The sequence below is a fragment of the Lactuca serriola genome, chromosome 3 (assembly GCF_051521515.1).
Source record: "Lactuca serriola cultivar US96UC23 chromosome 3, Lser_US96UC23_V15, whole genome shotgun sequence".
Lineage (NCBI taxonomy): Eukaryota > Viridiplantae > Streptophyta > Magnoliopsida > Asterales > Asteraceae > Lactuca > Lactuca serriola.
In genome coordinates this window covers 245,816,042-245,829,635 of record NC_136410.1, presented here as the reverse complement: position 1 = coordinate 245,829,635, position 13,594 = coordinate 245,816,042, and the positions used below count along the sequence as shown (strand labels likewise).

At 31.5% G+C, this 13,594-nt stretch overlaps 1 protein-coding gene across 1 annotated transcript; it reads left to right on the top strand.

Moving 5' to 3' along the window:
- The first annotated feature begins 9,742 nt into the window (after positions 1-9,742).
- Positions 9,743-11,562, top strand: LOC145093835 (uncharacterized protein At4g14342). Its single transcript, XM_079032089.1, has 5 exons — positions 9,743-9,861; positions 10,657-10,707; positions 10,792-10,877; positions 11,022-11,145; positions 11,373-11,562. The coding sequence occupies exons 2-5, from the start codon at positions 10,702-10,704 to the stop codon at positions 11,418-11,420; spliced, it is 264 nt and encodes an 87-aa protein (XP_078888215.1). The 5' UTR covers positions 9,743-9,861; positions 10,657-10,701; the 3' UTR covers positions 11,421-11,562.
- Positions 11,563-13,594: the final 2,032 nt, after the last annotated feature.

The window sequence follows — 13,594 nt, the reverse complement described above, 5'->3', positions numbered from 1 at the left end:
GTTATGGTGCTTTGTATGGTCTTTATATTTAGTCTTAACCTTAAGATTGCATTTGTTACACGAGTTGGGGATTTTTATGAGGCTTAAATAAGATTTTAGGGTTATATTTGGTGACAATGAGGAGTGTATTTATGACTTTTTCCCCTTCTTATTTTACCTTTTTTGGGTGGTGTAAATGATTATAAACTTTTCTTTTATTTATATCGGTGTTAGTTGTTTAATGTATGTTAGTTTAATGTATGTTAAATACCGTACAAAATTTTCATTTCTATATTGTTACGAGTAACAAAGAAATCAAAGAAAACTTTTTCGGTTAACTTGAAGGATAAAAAGCTTTCTAGAGTTTTATTTGATGATGATGATGAAAATGATGGAGTATATGTTTTTTGACAGAAGAAATATTGGGAAGAACTTTATGTGCCATTTTGTTTCACTTTAGGGGAAAAAAAATATTACAAACCATAATAAAAAATTAACGTGAATGCCAGTCTTAGTCTAATGAAGTCAAACACACATAAGGTTGATGCCTTGTCATGACATCGAATAATTCAACACATCCGTGTGATCCATGCTTAGGGTGCGTTTGGTTGTGGAAATTTTTTCAGTTTTTTGGGAAAATTTTCCAAGAAAAACAGAAATTTTGAAAACGCGTTTGGTTCGTTTAATTTTCCAAAGTTTTTTAAGAAAATGAAAATTTTCAGTTTTCCAAATTGTATGTAATTAGAAAAGAGATTTTTACAGTTTTCCAAAGTTTTTCAAATTTCTAATATGGAAAATGAAAACTCCATCCGTTCTTACCAAACACGTTTTCATTGAATATTGAAAATGAAAACTCAAATCTATTTTCTAAAATAATTTTCATAGAAAATAAAAACAGTTTTCCACAACCAAATGCACATTTAGAGATTCAAGATTTTTCAACCAAATAATTACGGATAAATCGGACCATATATGATGTATATGAGGAATATTAGGTATTTTGATTATAGCTTCCTTAATTGTTCAAGATTTGGCTTACGATGTGTGCTACGTTGTTAAGATGATTAACTTTTGTATTTTAGGTAAAAGAAAATGGATGCAAATGACATAAAGATTAAAAGTCTATTTTTTAATGGATAAACTAAATGGGAATAAAATCGTATTTTTAGTTAAATTTATGTTAGAGAACATATACTCAAAATCAATTTCTAAAATATTGTATTATTAGTTTGTAATGAAATAATGTACCTCTTGTACAGGAGAAAGCAATGTCATATCAATTGTCATGGTCACCTAAGTTTCATATAAGATGTATCTTGATTTATCATGTGAAAGAAAAAAAAGGAGCATTGTATTATAACAATGGAGAAGAGATGAAGAAGTGAGAAAATAAAAAATCAGATTAATACACATATAGTTTTCTCTCTCTTCGTCGATTCACAATGCTAAAAATGGTTGATTTTCACAACATGTTGAACTCTACATCAACGTGACTCTATGCTTTTGCCATATATTCCATGAAATCTTACAAAAACCAATTTCGATCGCATGTAATTAAATCACTTATTAATTATAAAACTATAGCATAGCCATTTCAATTTCCAGTAATTGATTTGACATTGATAAATCGTGTGATTTCCATATTGTAAAAGAGGTGTTTGCAAACAAATCTAAAATAATATAATCAAAGGTAAATGACACAAAAAACATTATTTTTACACAAAAATTCGATTTTGACACCGTGTTTTTTTTGTGTCAATTTTGACACTGTGTTTTCCAATTTGTTACAATTCTGACAACTTGACCGGTTAACCAGGTTACATGCTGACGTGACTTGATGACGTGTCAGTTTTGATGACGTGGCATGCTGACATGATATGCTGACGTGTCAAAATTGATTTTTTTTCCACAAAAAACGCTAAGTTTTCATTTTCTTTCGATTTTGACACTAAGTTTAATTTTTTGTTTCAAATTTGACATTATGTTTTTTTTGTTCCAATCGAACATCATTTATCAAATTTTGTTCAATTTTGTCTATTTTTCATTTGAAACCGTATAAATATATTTTTTTATTACATTTTAAACCGTATAAACATATTTTTTTCGTTTAAAAACCACATTTTTATTTAAATACAAGGTGTTATTTTTCTTACATTCAAAGCATTAGTTATATCATGAGAATCAAACTAACCATAAGCTTCTAATAAGATGTAAAAATTTGATGGGTTGCAAACTTGATATCCAAGTTTTGATCGACTACACGTCTCCAAACCTTCAAACACATTTTAAAGTTGCATATTTAATATAAAATACAATTTTTATATAATTAATACATATTTATACATAAAAATATGGTTTGAGTGTAAAAAATGTATTTATACAAAACTATGGTTTTTTAAATGAAAAAAAAACATATTTATACGGTTTAAATGTATTAGAAAAATATTTATACGGTTTCAAATAGAAAATTGTCAACATTGAACAAAATTGGAAAAATGATGTTCGATTTGGAATAAAAAAACATAGTGTCAAAGTTGAAAGAAAAAATTAAACCTAGTGTCAAAATCGAAAAAAAATGAAAACTTAGTGTTTTTTGTGAGAAAAAAAATTCAATTTTGACCCGTCAGCATGTCACGTCATCAAAACTGACACGTCAGCATACAACCTGGTTAACCGGTCAAGTGGTCAGAATTATAACAATTTGGAAAACACAGTGTCAAAATTGACATTAAAAAAACACGATGTCAAAATTGATATTAATATTTGCTAACATATCTTTTTAACAAATTAATATACCATCAATTTCGCAATGACATCAACAAAATATATTATTTGGTGTGAAATTGGTTCCCCATTCAAGGCATTTTCAAGATTTTTTTATTATTCTACATCAACACGGCAAAATCTCTTTCATCCTAACATTACATTTTCACACCATGAATTCAATTTTTGTTGCGAAAATAAAATTTGAAGATACCTACACAAAAACCATGATTGTAAAAGTCGATGATGTTACTAAGTCGCAAGGGCGAATTTATTTATGCCAAAGATAGGTCTTCGGACCTACCTAAAATTTCAATTTCAATTAAAATATATAGTAGAAAAGTTAGAAATTACCTTAAAAAAATAAAAGGCCTACTTTGATTTTGTTTTTAAAAAAATGTCTTAAAAAACCATTTTAAAATGATAAAAAAAAAAGTTACTAAGGACAATTTATTATTTTAAATTATGAGACTGATAACAAAAAGTCAATCGCTTTTAATCGACATTCTAAAAATATCAATAAATAAATAAATTGATCTAATAAAAAGAAGGTCACATGCCAAAGACTCTTACTCTCCGATCGTCGCTTTATTAATGGACTAATAATCAATTATTTTTCATTAAACCGTATGATTCTTTTCAGTTATATTCAGTCGGTTTTTAAAAAAATTTAATCGATGGTGCCTAATTAGTTTTAACTAGTTGAATTGGTTGATCCATTTTTATTTAAAAAAAATAAAGACATCTAATATCATAACAAAATAAGGTAATACAACACTAGTACTTCCTCAAACAATTTTTATTGAGATAATTTTTTTTAAGATGTTAAAAATTAATCGGCTTTGACAACTTTACATTTTGTTTAGACACGGATTAATCGCTAGATACTGCCTAGTCGAGTGCATAAAAATTAATCGGATATTGGTCGATATTTTTACAACACTGCAAAAAACCTAACAAATAAATTATTTTCATCAAAATTCTAAATTCCATAATAATATTAAAAATTTCTCATAACAAAAAACAACTTTGTATTTTGAAGAACAAATTTTCAATATAATTTTGTTTGTTTTATGTTCTTTTGTTTGGTTAATATTTTTTGTAGGTACTACTGGAAAAACCAATTTCATAAATAATGATTTTTGCAATGTGCATGCACAGGATTATATTTTAAAATTATTTTATGGCAAATTTTAAGTGATTAGATTTAATTGAAAATTTTAGTCAAACTTATGTGGCAAATTTAAAATATGAAGTACGTAGAGTTGATTTAAAATTTGCCATAATATTTCTTTAACTATTTTATGGCAAAAAAAGTTCAATTATTTTTTTTTATCTTTGTTTCTTAAAAACTAGTTGTGAGACCCGTATATTATACGGGTTGATTAAAACAATATGTTAAATAGTAATAAGAAGTTTATTTGAATTTGAAATAAATAAAAATTATGAGAAAAAAAAACATGCAAAAAATAAAGACAAAATTGCAAAAATGGTCCCTGTGGTATGCAAATTTTTGGGGTTTTAGTCCAAACCATGAGTTTTTTGGATCCATGGTCCTTTTGGAGTGGTTTGTATGTGGTTTTGGTCCCTGGACTTAACTCTCGTTAAGTAGGATCTGTTAAGCCCCCTCATGTGCCTCGCATGTGAGGGTAAATTCATCATTTCATATGTAAGCGACCATTTTTGCATAATCCGTTTTTTTGGCTTATTTGATCTTTACTCTCTCTCTCTCTCTCTCTCTCTTAACAAACACAAACTCAATTAAACAATAAGCAATTCCACTAAGAAAAACAAACACAGTTGTCAAAGACGGAGCTGCCAGGTCAAACCACAGTACATCGTGATCCCAAACAGCTTCACGATCTCAATTTGCTACTTAGCTCTGACGTTCTTCGTCACCAGATTGTAGATCGAGGGGTGGATTTGAAGAGAAAGCGGCCAAATATTCCAAACAACACCTGGTTCGATCATCTTACTGCAACTTGGATTAATCAAAGACTTCAAAATCATGTCCTTGGGATGAACCAGCCATCGCATCAGCATCATCTGTAATCGATTCTAAAATCAGCCCTCACATCTTTAATAGTCCAGATTTGGGAGGTTGAAGTGGTAGGGATGAAGGTTCGTAATACCCCCAATTTGGCATATTCAATCCATCATCCTCCATTAAACTTATAAATATACACAGAAGCAGATTATCAGCCAAAATCAAAACAATTTGCCCAAAGAAATCATTGTCATCAAAGAAACACTCCCACCCTTTCATCCCGTCGACAGTGGAGGAAAAATTGGGAACTAAAACAGAATGGGAAGAGGGCAAGACGGTTACATGAATTTTGGGATGAACTTGAGGCTGTAATCAAACATAGAAATCAGAATGAAAGACTATGTATGGAAGAAAAATAGATCGACATTATAGGTTGTACACACATAATAGAATATAATAACAATTTGCAAATCTATCCACCTCAGTACCTTAGTAACCCGAAATCAAAACCAAATCTTGAAATCAAAACCTGAAATCAAACCTGATGAACTAGTAACCTCATAGGTTTCTTCTGCGTGCTTGATTTCTTCTGATCACAAGTGAATTATTTATTCTGCGTGCTTGATTTCTCCTTGAAAGCATTTTTTAGATTGAATATGAACATGGTGACATAAGCGAGAGGCAATAATAGTTCTTAGAGAGAGGGAGACATTCCACAATTACCCCATTGTCGGAAACCTGCATTTGGGTGTAAATTCACAACTGTCTGAGAGATACGTTCTTGTGTAGGGGGACTAGCTTTAAGTCGTCAACTATCCCAGATACATGGATTTCTGTATGCTTTTTTTTTTATCTAAACTTGATTTTGATGAGAATTTTGGGTTTCTTTTCTAGATTGGGAGGAAGATTTGAAAATCTGGGGGCTTTATTTTCTACTTCGATTCCCAGATACTTGGCTTTATGTATCTGTGTTTATTAACTAACTGTACAAGGATAGCGAGGATAAGAAATGTGACCAAAGAAGAAGATGATGAAGTTGTGTGCGTGTGTTTTAATTTCCAGGAAGAAATTTCAGAGGGAGAGAAAGAGAGAGAGAGAGAGAGAGAGAGAGAGAGAGAGAGAATGAAAGAAAGAAAGGGGTAAAGGTCAAATAAGCCAAAAAATGGATTATGCAAAAATGGTCCCTTACATATTAAATGACAAATTTACCCTCACGTGTGAGGCACATGAGGGGGGTTAACAGATCATATTTAACGGCAGTTAAGTCCAGGGACTAATTCCACATACAAACCACTCCAAAAGGACCAAGGATCCAAAAAACACGAGGTTTGGACTCAAACCCCAAAATTTTGCATACCACAGGGACCATTTTTGCAATTTTGTCAAAAATAAATAAATTAAAATTATGTGTTTATTTATGAGACCCGTATAATAAACGGGTTAATTATAATAAAATGTTAAACACAAATATTTAAACTGTAAATTTATTTGAAAATAAAATTAAATTTTAAAATTTTAAATTTAAAATTTAAAATAAGTAGTCATTATCATAAGTTTAATTTATGAAAACTAAATTAATAATATATTGAAAATGAAAAATAAAGTAATGACAAATGGAAAAATAAATATATCTCAAAATTATGAAAAAATGACATGTGACTAATTGAATGAGAGAAGGACCGAAAAACATGTAGCAAAATCATTTTTATTTATTATGGTAAATATCGAAAATTAATTTAAAATCTTAAAATTTTCGATAAATACCAAAAGAGAAATTAAATATTGGGGCTATAAATATATCCAATTTCCAAAATATATAATATCTTTTATTTCTATAAATATATAATATATTTTATTTCTATAAACATTGGTAAATCGTGCGATTTCCATATTGTAAAAGAGGTAACTGAAAACAAATCTAAAATAATTTAATCAATATTTCAATATCTGCTTACATATCTTTTTAACAAATCAATATACCATCAATTTCGACAACGACAAAATATATATTCACGGCAAAATATATTATTTTCTGTGAAATTGGTTTCCCCATTTTAGGCATTTTCAAGATTTTATTTTTATTTTTATTTTTTTTATTTTACATCAACAAGGGAAAATCTCTTTCATCCTAACATTTCATTTTCACACCATGAATTTTATTTTTGTTGCGAAAATAAATCTTGAAGATGCCTACACATAAACCATGGTTGTAAAAGTCATTAGATCATACTAAGTCGGTTGACTCGTGATTAGTTGGGACTATAAATTGTAAACCATTTATATTTAAAAAAAAACTAAATATGACTAATATTATAATAAATAAGAAGATATGACTAATTCAATACTAATAATTCTTCAAAAAAAATTTCAAGATGTTAAAAATTCATTGACTTCGACAGCTTTACTAATTGTTTAGACATAGATTAATCACTAAACACTACCTTACCGATCACATCCCGATTAAAGATTAATTGTAGATTAGTTGGTATTTTTACAACACTTGAAAAAACCCTGAAAAAAAAAGTTATTTTCATCAAAATCCTGATTTCCATAATAATATGAAAAACTTCTAATAAAAAAACAACTTTGTATATTGAAGAACAAATTTTCAGTATAATTTTGATTTTTTAATATTTTTTTGTTTGTTTAATATTTTTTTATTACCATACGGATAAAACCAAGTTCATAAATAATATTTTTGCAATGAGCTATATGAAAATATTATATTTTTAAAATTATTTTATGACAAATTTTAAGTGACTTGATTTAATTTAAAATTTTAGTCAAACTTTTATGGCAAATTTAATATAACATCCAGAATTCCAGGTATGATAGTTGTGGTTCATTTTTGAAGATTTGGGAGGGACTCGATGAGTCAAAGGTCTGACTCGTCGAGTCACATCGTGCTGATCACGTGGATTTTATGAGAGGACTCGACGAGTCCAAAGGCGGACTCGCCGAGTAGGGTCTGGGCGGAGAAAACCCTAAGTTTCCGGAGTTGGGGCCCATATAAGGGAATTTATGGCCCTAGATGCTCCTCATACCCATTGTGAGAAATCCTAGATCGCCATTGGAGCCATGAGAGAGAGTTCTTATGATGAATCAAGTAATTTGGTGGATCTTTTGAAAGGAGAAGAGTATGATTCAAGCAAGGATCGAGGTGAGGCTGTGGATCTAGCATCTCCTTCTCAAGGAGCTTCTCTGGAAGGTAATAAGCCATACCTTTTCTCATCCTTATAGTTAGATTTCATATCTATGGAGTTTTAGGGCTTTTTGCCATTTTGTGCTTGGATTTTTGAGTAGTATGAGTATCAAGAAGTCTAGACCTCAAATTTGGACCTTGTGAGGTCCTTAGAGTCTAGATGTCACAACTTTATTCCCCATATGAGAGTTGTTGGACTTAATCATCTCATGAAGAGCATGTATTAACATTTTGGAGTAATAACATCATGCATGAACGTAAAGATCGAAGCTTTACGTGATTATTGGGCATTGAGATGATAGATCTAGTGATAGATCTGGCTGAAATCGCCTGAATGAACATTAGGTCTGAATGAACTCGCCGAGTCGATGAGCCGACTCGACGAGTTGGTTAGGGTGTGTCTCGAAGAGCCGAGTCATGTGATAACTTGACGAGTTGGGGGTCAACTCGATGAGTTGAGTCGGGCCTTCACGAGACTTCTGTGAAAACAGGTGGACTCGACGAGTCATTGGGAGTACTCGGCGAGTCAGGTCAATTTGGGACTGTTGACTCGAATTTAGCTGCTGTTGACTTGGGGTTTAACCAATATGAGTAATGGAGACCATGGAGGGGGCAAGATGGTCTTTTGCCCATTCCAAGAGTTAGAGAGAGAGGAGGGTCAACCTATAGTGAATTTGTGTATGGACAGAGTATTGATTAGAGATAATTATTCTATGTGTTAGGCGGAGACTAGTTGGAGATTCCGTGTACGAGGTTATGCTAGCCAGCTTGCGAGGTGAGTCTTCTCACTACACTTTACCTAGAGTGGTAATTAGAGTTGTGTGATAGAGTACTTTATATGCTATTTGTATGATGTGATACACTGTATTATTCTGTGTGATTTATGCTGTGTATGATTCAGAGTTTACAGAGTTAGGGTCGGAAGGTCCACAGAGTTAGGGCAAGAGGGTCCACAGAGCTAGGGCCAGAGGGTCCACATAGTTTTGGGATTAGAGTGTTCCACAGAGACACATTGACCAGAGGGTCATACAAGGTTATAGCCTTGAGTGGCTAATATGTGTTGTATGTGGTATTTTGGGAAACTCACTAAGCTTCGTGCTTACCGTGTTATGTGTTATGTGTTTCAGGTTCTATTCAGGATCGCGAGAAGGCGGCGGCTCGATTGTACACACACACACAAGAGAAAAGAGTCCCGAATGGGGATCTTGGATTTTGATAATGTTTTGAAAACTTTGTTGATTATTAAATGGTTTTTATTTAAAATGACATGTGTTTTATGAAAATAAAAGTGAAAAATTATTTTGAAAATTTACGGTGTTACATTTAAAATTTTAAGTGACTAGAGTTAATTTAAAATTTTCCATAATATTTCTTTAACTATTTTATGGCAAAATAATTTAAACTATTTTTTATCTTTGTTTCTTAAAATACCGATAATTAATTTAAAATCTTGAAATTTCAGATAAAGACAAAAAGAAAAAAAAACCTGATTATCCTAAATTTCCAATTTCCAAATATATAATATCTTTTATTTCTATAAATATTCTTATGAGTTTTATGCAGAAAAATCTTATTATTTTAGAAATCTTTTTGATAAAATCCAATTATTTTTTTGTTAGTTTCATTATTTTGAAAAAATCACATAGTATGTCATTTCCTATTAAAATAGAAAACAAAAACTTTTTCGGTTAATTTGGACAAAATGTAAGAATTTTTCTATTAAAAAAAAAACTTTATCAAAAATTTTCTTAAGATTTTTTTCAAAAATTTATCTAAAGGTTTTTGTTTTTAGTGGACTGAAAGTCAAAATTGGGGATTTTACTTTTTAAGGGTTTCTATAAAATCTTAAACCTTCCTCACCTTCTCCTTGAGACCTTGACTCCTTCACCATCGTAAAAACTGAATCGGGGTTTTCAAAAATCGGCAATCGGTAAGATATTCTTCTTCCATCTGGTAGCCTGTTACTGCTTTACTGACTTACTGTATGCGTGTATGTGGTATGTCCCTGTATCAGTGTAAGCTACAAGTTTCTATTTCTGGTGATCAATCGTTAGTGCTTTGAAGTTTGTTGCTCACAAACAAACGATTAGAAGTAATCCATCATAGTCAATAGTAGAATAGGTATAAATTTTCGGAATTATCGTCAGGAACATGCTTGATTGCTTAAACATTTGTGAATTTTAATCGATTGATTTGTTTCTTCAGTGTTTGGTTACTGTTAAATGCTTCTCCTTTTTTCGTTTCGTATTTATCCAAGCTGAAACTAAAATTTAACGATGATAGTCATAAACTTTGCAAGAAGTAAACACGATTGGAGAACCACTGTTTTTACTTCTTGCAGGATTAGATGATTCTCTAGCTACAAGTGTCGATTGCTTCCAGAGTTATCAATATCTTCCTAAATTTCAACTCTAATAGTTGAAGTGGAGCCCTAAAGTTTATATTTTGAAAGCCTGATTTATGAATTGCTGTATTCTTCTTCATATTCACGAAAAACATGTCTGTTCAAAATTAGAAGTCAAAAACCCTAGATATCAGGAGCAACATGCTCTTCATTCTCCAAATTGGGCATAAAATTCTGGTTATTGGAGAAATCACAGCAAACACTCTTGTACTTTCACCATTTTATCAAAATCTAGTTAGTGATTAAACTACATAAAGTTCTTGTTATTTCAGTATTTGATTCAATACTAATCCTAGAAATCTGTTACAAATGACATCACAGCTTCTGAACAATCTGAAAATCTGAACTTACACCAACAAGGGCAATATGCAGGTGCATATTATTTATTGTTTTTTTCATTTATTTGAAAATATAATGTTTTAAAAAATAACATAATTTTATTTGATTGGTTCATAGGCTAGTGACAGGTTTAATATCAACTCTCAACTTGAGCATCTTCAAGCTAAGTATGTGGGAACAGGGCATGCAGACATGAACAGATTGTGAGTGACATTTTTTTTTTAAATGTACAAGATTAAGTGTCATTCTTTAATATTAGTGATTTTCACCTCAAATTGATTTTTTTTTCTTACTTTATGAGATAGAGTGTTTTAACTTTTAATATTTGTTTTTTTTTTTGGTTGAAGTGAATGGGCAGTTAATATCCAAAGAGACAGCTATGCATCATATGTTGGGCATTATCCAATGCTTGCATATTTTGCAATTGCAGAAAATGAATCAATTGGAAGAGAACGTTACAATTTTATGCAGGTATTTATTCTTTATATAATCATTGTAATCATACATCAACTATCCTTATAAAAAGTGGTTACTTTTTATATATTCTCTTTGTTCCTTTTTTGATTAAGCTAAATGCAAAAAAAAAAAAAAGTACAATCCCAAGTAAGATGCTATAAGAAACAAATCAATGAAAGTACTTTGCTATTGTGAATGTTATAGGAATTGAAGTAATTCTTTTTTTATTTTTTATTTTTCAGAAAATGCTGTTGCCATGTGGTCTTCCACCAGAGAGAGAAGAGGAATAAGGCAATGAGGTTCTTCATGGGGAGATTTATAGTTGTTTATGATTGCATTATGAAAAACTTGTGTAGTATCAACTTGATGTGAGGATAAGAAACTATGTTGAGTTTTTTATGTTTATGTCACATGTAATATGTTCTCTATTAATCTTTGTTTTTTTTTTTTTAGTATTTTATGGGGTGGTTGTGTTGGTAAGTGTCACTTGGTGCTTCATGAGGTACTGCAGTTAGACTGTATTAGAAGATTATCATATTTATAATCTTTATCCTTGTTGGAAAAGCCTACACACTACTTAGTGATTATGGTCTATAAGAGCATTGGGTGTAAGCAACAAGGTGTAACATCAAGTTGTGCCACCTCACTTGCCACATAAGCAAATGGTGTTATAACACCAAGTAGGGAAACGGACAACAAGATGCAACACCAACTTTTTGAAAATAAATATTTTTATTTTTGTATTTTTTTTACTATTTTGTATTTTTTTTTTTACTTTTTTTTTTGTTTTTGTTTTGTTTTCTTTTTGCGTTTTTTTAATAACTAATATATTTTTTTTATAAAACATATAATTTTAAAAACAAAAAAAAGACAATATTTAAAATCTAAAATTCCGATTACAATTAAAAAAACATAACTTTAAACCTAAATTAATAAGTAAAATACCATTCAAATTACTACTAAAACCACACACCAATCCTAATTAACCCAAATATTTTTTCCTAATTTGTTCCTTCATCGCTTGTAGCACCGCTAGATCAGCAGACGTCAAACCTTCTTCGCTAGTCCGAAGATTTGACAGTTGTTGTGTCATTAATTCTCTATCTTTCTGCTCCTGCTTCTCCCGTGCATGCCTTTCCAAGAACTCCAAATAACGACGTTTCAACTCATTTTTTTCTTTTATTAATAAATCGTGCTCGTCGAATTTCGCTCTCATTTCCGCCGCCTCTTTTGCTCTCGTCTTCACCTCCTCCGCATGTCTTGCAGCACGCCTCGCTTTGTCGCGTCCGAGCGGTCGTCGTGGAGGGGATATCTCTTGGATATCATTCGGAATTTCATCGTTGTTGGCGTTAAGGTCGATGTGAGTCCGTGCGTCCGACACGTCGACTGAGCTAGAATTACGAGACCTTTTGGATTGAACCTCCGACGATGTAGGCGTTTTATTCCACTTTGGATCCGCTCATAACATCTCCTATGATTTTTCAAAGTAAAAAACATGACCCATTTCAACTCGATATTGTTCCTTAGCAGCTTTGAACAAATCGAAGTCGTTGGTTCCGCTTTGTTGTTGCGCCTCTAGCCGGTTGCAAATACAGTTAAAGTTGCTGCACCGCTTAGTTATTTGACCCCATTTGCTGCTTAACATGTCATTGTTGCGATACAGATTTTTCTTTAAAATAGCGTGAAACTTGTCGAGCACCGCCCCCTAATAAGCTCCTTTTTTCATATTCCATTTCCGTGAACTTTGTCTTTTGAAGTAGCACACCATGCCGCCGTCAAAGCGTATTCCTCCTCTGGTGTCCACCATTGTGGAACGTCTGCATTTTCTGTTTCTACCGCTATTGATTTTCCTTTCCCTTTCCCTTTCTTATTCTTACTACCTCCTGCTTCCGCTTCACCCGATTGTTGTGTCATAGGCGATGGTTGGTTGGTTTGTTGTTGCATCGAAGCAAAAGAAGGGAAAAGATTTTGTAGTAAATTTTGGTTTTGACCAAATTGATTTTGTTGAAAGTAAGGTGAGTTGGGAAACTGTAGTGGCGGTGAAGCTGGATTGAAAGCTGCGCCTTGGTATGAGATCTGTGGTGAGCCTTGAGTCGATAAAAGGTTGAAATAACCTTCATAACCGGCAAACCCGACAGACGAGGTTGTGTTTGGTTGTGTGTTTGGGTTTGATGATGGGAAGGTGTTTTGGTTTTGCTCCATTTTTCTAGAAAGAAATAAAAATGTAGATAGAAAGAAATGTAGAGGTTTGAAATGAAATGAGTGTATATATATATATATATATATATATATATATATATATATATATATATATATATATATATAGGTAAAAAGGTAATTTTTTTAATTGCTATGAATTTGACCGTTTTCAAACGGTCTAAGTTTACAACGGCTCAATTTTTGGCCGTTTCATCTCGTTTCCGTGGCCACGAGAAGTGAACGACGAGAAGCAACGAGTTGGGGG

What these genes read in the sequence shown, in the direction of transcription:
- LOC145093835 (XM_079032089.1), top strand. An exon ending in CATGCAGACATGAACAGATT is followed by an intron (nt 10,878 to 11,021) that starts GTGAGTGACATT and finishes TTTTGGTTGAAG; the next exon opens with TGAATGGGCAGTTAATATCC. An exon ending in AACGTTACAATTTTATGCAG is followed by an intron (nt 11,146 to 11,372) that starts GTATTTATTCTT and finishes TTTATTTTTCAG; the next exon opens with AAAATGCTGTTGCCATGTGG.